Genomic DNA, 7,020 nt, shown 5'->3' on the forward strand with positions numbered 1-7,020 from the left:
TCTTACTCAAGATACCAGATTGGCATTAAACAGGTAATTGAGTGGAACTTTTCTACAGTAATTTATTGTAACCAAAAACCCTATACAGATTTGGGTAGATCAGTTTTCTGAATAGGAGGCAAAAAGTGGCTTGTAGACATATTTTCCACCTTTAGAAGTCTATTTCACTAAATATTTAGGATGTAATCACTGAGCGTGAGGTAAGCTAATTAGAAGCAGTTAATTTTAATAAAACTTAAACTATGGGATCCCCAAATGAACACATGTCTTCAATAGCAAGATTATAATTACTGCCCTGTCCATCTTTATATCTGCTGGTTACAATCCTCAGCCAGCCCTTTTCACCCTGTGAGGAAAAAAAAAGGAAGTTATTCAGTCTTCCTGGCCCTTTTGTGTAAAAAGGCATGATGTACCAGTCCCACTATGCTACAAATTTATTCCTTGAAGGAAGAATCATATTAAAGCTGGAAGGATACTTTTTAAATCACTCATTTACATAGATGGGAAACCTGGGCCCCAGCACAACTTTGTTGACTTGCCCATAGTCAGGATGAGTAACACAATCAAGAATTCCACACAACCCCTCAAATATCCTAATTCCCAGCCAGCTCAGTGTTTTGGTTTGACCAGTTGCCCTTAGATGAAACCCTTCAAAGCTTGTAAACCCTATCCAAAAAACTCAAGTCTCCTGTAATTCCTAGAGTTATAGCTCTCTCTCATCTCCCACCCAACAGCCAGTATCTATTTTCACTTTGAAAAAGGATACGAATGGATGTAACTTAGAAAGGAAGCAAATAAGTGACATCTCAGAGCTGCAACATAATGAGGGATTGCCAGGAAGAAGGTACAATGGGCCTCACACAAAGACCCAGCATCATTTCTAGGCTGGCCAATCCCAGTCCATGCTAAAAGGAAGCCTGACCTATCTAAACACACGAGATTTTTTTTTGTGATGTGGGGTTAACACTTGGCAAGGGAAATAAACTTACCCACGGTTCACCCCATGAATTTCGGACAATCCAGTATTCTGTTCCATCATCACTAACACCCCACCCAGCCACAGAAATGATATGGTTTATCTCAGGTTGAGGATTATATTCAAAATAGATCCCTCCAGTGTAGTTATCCAAGGCTTCCGTTGCCATTATGCCACAACTAAAAATGGGAGGAAAAACAGCATATTCTATTTAGACTAATCTTTTTTTTCCCTTCATAGTATAAGCTAAGTTAAGATTAAAATAAACATCACATCATGTGGGTCATTAATTGGTTCCTGTGCTGAACAATACATTTTCTTGGCATTATAGCCAAGAATGGCTCGTGTCCCTAAACCTGGACTTTTCCAACTCCTACCACCAGCCCCCCCAAAAAAGGGAAAAACAAACTCCTTTTTACCTGATAGGGCCATTTGTATATATTTCTGCCATCATTTTTTCTCTCCCAGAAAGGGTACCATAGTCCCCAACTTTCCAGAGGGTATAATTCTTTATAGAATAGCAATTTTGGAATTCGTTGCATGTGCCACATTCGTTAAACTTGTCACATTCTGCAGGCAAAGTAAAACTATGAGATTAGAATCACTTTTAAAGGAATTTTGAGTAAAGCAAAAACTTCCCACTCAACAAAAGAAAATATTATTTTGATGGGTGTATAAGGAGGGAAATAAGTTAGAACATTTTTTTTCCTGGGGTCACTAGGGGCAACGCTCATTAAAATCTTAAAAATATGTATGCTTTTTCTTATCCCTAGCATCAATGAGTCACCTGCATGCCAGGAAAATAACCAAAGAACCCAATTCCCTAGACTGACTCATATGGTGTTGCCCTGCAATATTGATCCCCAAGTCCTCTTGGACCCTGCCAAATAGGGCGCAGAGATTGTAAGAAAGAAAAGGGAGGAGGCAAAATGAGATCATCAGGATGGGAAGTGAGGGCCACTTTTGAACAGGAATGCTGCCTCATGTGTAGTAAGTTAAAATGCCAATAAGTAACAGTTTTTTGAAGTGGATCTTCAAGGCAGCCTGCTGAGGCTAATTTTACATTTGTCAAGACTTTCAAAGCTGCTTGCCTACCCTGGTCTTTGGCCTGGTAGTTGTTGCAGGTCTCATCGGGAATGCCATGCCTGTGAGCGTATTCCCACACCGGGAGATCCATGCCGCCCTCACAGGAGCCAGCGTTGCCACAGTCAATCACGTGTTGCACAGACAGGAGCGTCGATGGCCAGGCTCCCTTCCTCTTGATATTGATTCGATCTGTAACAAAAGTTAGCATTTGACCGTCCAGAGGCCAAGCCTCAAAAGTATACAGAAAAATGATGCAAATGAAACTGGCATTAAAGGTATGACCTCAGCCGAGGTCACTTGGATTGGCTACATTCCACTGCTACGGACCAGAACTGTTTGATCCCATGGATCCAGCTCCCTCAGGACAATTTTTCTCCACTAAAAGCTTCTTGAAAGACAGTTCCTTTGGTTTTTGTTTGGTTTTTTTGGCCAGTATGAGGGGCCTATCTTTGTATAGTACAAGGAAAGTATATCATACAGTTTTTAAGTTGTCAGGAAATCAGGCTGCTTCTGATTCCAAAGTTATTTCCAAATCACTTTAAATGTTCATAATTCTCCTATGAGCTTTTTTTTTTAAACAACAAAAAATTTTTAGATCACAGCTAATTTATACTGCACTTTAAAATGTTTTCCATACATTCTTTTATTTGAACCTCAACAAGTCTATGAGGTGGGCTCAGAGGTATTGTGAGATTCAAAGGAGAAAATGGAGATAAAGTACCACATAAATACCAGTTATTATTTATTACTGATATTATTAATTGGCTTAGAGTCCCCAGGCCTCCAGTCTGGTGATGATTCCAACCCCTGGTCCCCCACACACACATACTTTCTACTACACTCCTCTGCAGCTCAAGCAATGTCTATGGAGCAATACAGAAGTGGCTTCTTAATTGTGGGGAGAAAGGGAGAGAAGTATATGTATACACTTAAGTTCAGTTTGTGACAATAATAGGAAGCTAGGTGGTACGGTGGATAAGAACTCTGGGTCTAGAGTCAGGAAGACCCCAGTTCAAATCTAGCCTCAGTTATTTATGGTACCAGCTGTGTTTGCCTCAGTTTCCTCATCTGTAAAATGGGGATAATAATACCACCTACCCCTGCAGGGTTGTTGTGAGAATCCAAAGAGATAACAATCACAAAGTGCTTAGAACAGTAAGTGCTATAAGAAATCAGACCCTGATTTGTAGCTGATTGCCAATTTCTGACAGGTAGCTGCCCACACCCAGAATATACAAATCCACTCAAGCAGGGTAGAGCAGCTTTAGAGCACATCCCTGGATGGGGCAGTATTAATATTGCCATCCGGCAAGTATTAGACTACAGTAACCACGGCACATACTGTTTCTCTTTATATGTTCAAAGATACTTTGTTTTCCCTATTCCATGTAATAGTCATTTTCAGCATACATTTTCCAAAATGACAGAACCCAACCACCCACATCAAACGAAATACACTGATTCAAGTCCATCCCACTCCAACAGTTCTTCAGTGTTTCTTTCCAAACGTGTTTCTTTTTTCGTTATTTGGCGAATTTAGTTTTTTGTACCGATGTTCAGTGATATCTTTTAATATTTTTTCAATTGTCTTTCCCATCCCATAGAAAAAATAAAATTAACAGAAATGGAAGGCTGAACTAGAAACAATGGTTGTGGATATGAGTCTTCACTAGAGAGGGGAATCTAGGATCAGCCTGATGCCTTGGGCTTATCCCAAAGGATTTAATTAATACACAAAAGGACTTCATCAGGGGAGGCGATTTCACCACTTCGGTCATCTCGTGACTGGACTGAGGGTCACAGATTCCCACATGTAAGGTAACAGTTGTACACAGGTACTTTGTCCCTTCGACCCACCTCCCCAATAAGGCAGGGACCATGGCCCAGGCGTACCCCACAGCACGCCACCTGTGCACCACCAATCATGGGCTCATCATTTATAGTTAGAAGGAACCTTAAAGGCTATTATTGCTTGTCACAGAGAGCTAGTATTTCAATTGTTAAAAACAGACGGGGCTGCTCAGTGACCCTGAAAGCACAGCTGAAACCCCATCATCTATGTCAACGGGAGGAGCAAGTCATGACAAAAAAATTCAAGGATCATTTTCTTGTCTTCAAAATGAAAACGTCGTTTGGTGTAACACGACGACCATTAATGATGGAGAAAAGCTGCACCTTCACTGCAAAGAGGAAGGGGATTAAGGACAGGAAATAAATATTGTATATACTGTAAAAAAATCCTTGATGTTTTGATTTTGCTAAACTATTTTCCCCTCATTTTAAAATCTTTGTGGGAAGTGGTGGTTTCCTGGACAATGGAAGGAATTTATTCAGAAATCACTGGGGGTGAGGGTGGGGGAAACAGCTGGGTGGCTCAGTGGATGGTGAGCCAGGCCTAGAGACAGGAGGCCCTGGGTTCAAATCTGGCTTTAGGCATTTCCTAGCTGGTAAACCCAGAGCAGGTCATTTCACCTTCATTGCCTAGCCTCTGCCACTCTTCTGCCTTGGAACCAATACACAGTATTGATTCTAAGATGGAAGGTAAGGGTTTAAAAAAAAATATCACTAGGTATAATGACTTGGATTTGTGGATTTCATTGATTTTGAGTACTCCAGGATGAGAAAACTCCCTTTACCAATGCAGACTAACACCTGCTCTGTAGAGCAGAGACAGTGTTTGGAAGAGCCAGGATTTGAACCCTGGTCTGCCTCACTTGGAATTCAGCTTTCTCTTCCTTGGACCACTTGCCTCTCTTGTCAAAGAAAAGGGCATTAATAAAAGTCTACAGGTACCCGTCACATGATTAGACCATTTCCTAGGGCACTTGGTCTGTTCCCTAATAACCTCTTAAAAACAGGGACCTCTACCTGGCCAATGACATTTCCGGCTACTAGTCTTTTCCCTCCAAGATAGAAAACAAAAACAAAAACCTGGGAAGCTTCTTGCCCACTGCTTTTTTCTAAAAAGAACACCCGGGGAACTTCCATTCTGTTCCATCACTGTTTAACTAGAGGCGCAGGAAGGAAAAACAAGTCAGGCCCTTGTGACTAGTTTCCTCGTGAAAACAAAACCACTTCTGCTCCTGACTGACTTCTAGGTGGCCTTCCCCCTTTTCACTGAAGAATAAGCATGAAAACTACCATTTCATCAGAAAGAGGGAAAAAAATGACCAATGGCCACCGTACAAAGTCCCAACCATAAAGCTCCCTTTTGCCCTTTTCACTCCCAGATACTCAATTGATATATACACGAAATTATGCAACCCCCAGAGCTGAACTAGTCAAAATTCCCCTAGCAATGGAGGAAGCCGGCAACTTATCTGTCCTTTCTAAACAAAGCTGCTGAGGTTTCAAGTCCAAAGGCACCCCTTCTCGTGGCCCCAGTTCTGCACCCTTCCCCAAGTACCCACAAGTCGTAGCAAAGGCCAAACTATCTCAAGACCAGAAAGGAGCGCTCATCGAAGGGCACAGGAGACTTTCAGACATCAGCCAATGGTGACGAGTTTACTCCTCAAGAATCAGGACTTTCCAAACTTAAGAGCCACGGGAGTAGCTATTTGGGCGTCTATACGGATGTCACAAGAAAGCCAGGCTTCTCCGCTCAGGAAAACGGGAGCTCGGGTGGGTCTGACTCAATTGGCCCGTTGGGAAAGGTGACTTCCAGAACCTCGGATACGCAGCGGCTCAGAATGCCCAGTCATCAAGGGGGCATTTTGGGCTCTTCTACATGGGCGGCTTTTCTCCGTCTGGGGAAAAGTCTAGGATCATCAACTTCAAAGAAGCCCGAACTCCCCGCTACCTTGCCACCAACGGGCGAGGCGTTTTTCTTCCTAATCTGGCCCAAACCCAACCGCTGCCCGGCTCTGCCCTCCGACCCACCTGCCAGGGCGCTGGTGCTGCCGTGGGCCCAGCAGGAGCCGCAGTACTGGGGGATGTGCTGGTTCCGGGTGATGCTGGCATAGTTGACCCCGTTCACGTTGCGCCAGTCCCAGGCTTTGGGCAGCTCAGAGCGAGCCAAGTATTCATGGGGTCTGGGGTAGGTCCTACAGCATTAGAAGAGAGCTGGCGTCATCTCCGGGACGGGGCCAGGCGGTGGGCGCCCTGGTGCCTTTAACGGGCACTCCTCCCTTTCAGTCCCATCCACAAACTCCCACAAGCATGCGCGTGGGCGCACAAACACAAAAACCCACTAGTATTTGCACACGCACTTCTCCCCGCCCCCATCTGGGACAGGCACGTGCTAAGCCCCAGACTCTGTGCCCCAAAGGAAACCCCGAGGGGGTAGGCGGGAGCCTCTTTATTGTGCTCGCCTGGGTAGGACCCTACGTCTCTTCCTCAGCAGGGGGTTCTCCCCAAAACTTGCCGGAACCCCAGCTCTCGGTTAGGGTTCTGATCCTCCATTTGACCCTCCAAAACCCCTAGCCGCTCCGGGCTGGAGCAGAGGAAGAAGAGGGCACTCCGGCCGGGGGTGAGGAGCCAGGGCTCCCCTCTCTACCTGTGCTCCCGGGGCTGGAACCCCTGCAGCGGTCGGTAGCAGCTCTGGCCCTTTCGGTAGTAGATGCCCGCGGAGCTCGGGCTCCAGCAACCCCAGAGAACCAGGAGAAGCAGCGGCAGCTGCAACTGCAGCGTCAGCTGCCCCCGAGGCGGAGCCATCCCGCGCTTCCTCCCGGCTCTCGGTCTTCTCGGGTCCTCCTTCGCCTTGCCCTCTCCTCTTCCCTCCTCCTTTCCGGAGCTCGGAGCGCCGCTGTTAGGCGGCGCCTGCGGGGCCTTCTTATAGAAGATCCCGCTCGGACCCACCCCCTGGGCGGGCCTCCACCCCGCTCTTCTCCAGCCCCAGGCCCATGGGCTCTGGAAGATCTCCAAGCACTGTTCTGCCTACACTTCAGGGAAGCTGCAGACCCCTGGAACTCCGGACAGACTCCGCAGGCGACCACTGGGCTATGTATGCCCTTCTCCCT

At 45.8% G+C, this 7,020-nt stretch overlaps 1 protein-coding gene across 1 annotated transcript; it reads right to left on the bottom strand.

Moving 5' to 3' along the window:
• Nucleotides 1–37: 37 nt before the first annotated feature.
• CTSZ (cathepsin Z) lies at nt 38–6,793 on the bottom strand. The gene is made up of 6 exons (XM_044663857.1): nt 6,558–6,793; nt 5,942–6,105; nt 2,072–2,251; nt 1,396–1,546; nt 990–1,155; nt 38–346 (listed from the first exon to the last, which is right to left on the bottom strand). Exons 1-6 carry the CDS (start codon nt 6,713–6,715, stop codon nt 236–238), a joined length of 930 nt encoding a protein of 309 aa, XP_044519792.1. The 5' UTR covers nt 6,716–6,793; the 3' UTR covers nt 38–235.
• Between the last annotated feature and the right edge of the window lie 227 nt (nt 6,794–7,020).

Source organism: Gracilinanus agilis, chromosome 2 (assembly GCF_016433145.1).
Source record: "Gracilinanus agilis isolate LMUSP501 chromosome 2, AgileGrace, whole genome shotgun sequence".
Taxonomy (NCBI): domain Eukaryota; kingdom Metazoa; phylum Chordata; class Mammalia; order Didelphimorphia; family Didelphidae; genus Gracilinanus; species Gracilinanus agilis.

Excerpts from the sequence above, each read along its gene's own strand:
- CTSZ (XM_044663857.1), bottom strand. The coding sequence starts at position 6,715 with ATGGCTCCGCCTCGGGGGCAGCTGACGCTGCAGTTGCAGCTGCCGCTG. Across the intron at positions 2,252-5,941 it reads CAGCACCAGCGCCCTGGCAG|ATCGAATCAATATCAAGAGG; the intron begins GTGGGTCGGAGG and ends CTTTTGTTACAG. Across the intron at positions 1,547-2,071 it reads CTACCAGGCCAAAGACCAGG|AATGTGACAAGTTTAACGAA; the intron begins GTAGGCAAGCAG and ends CTTTGCCTGCAG.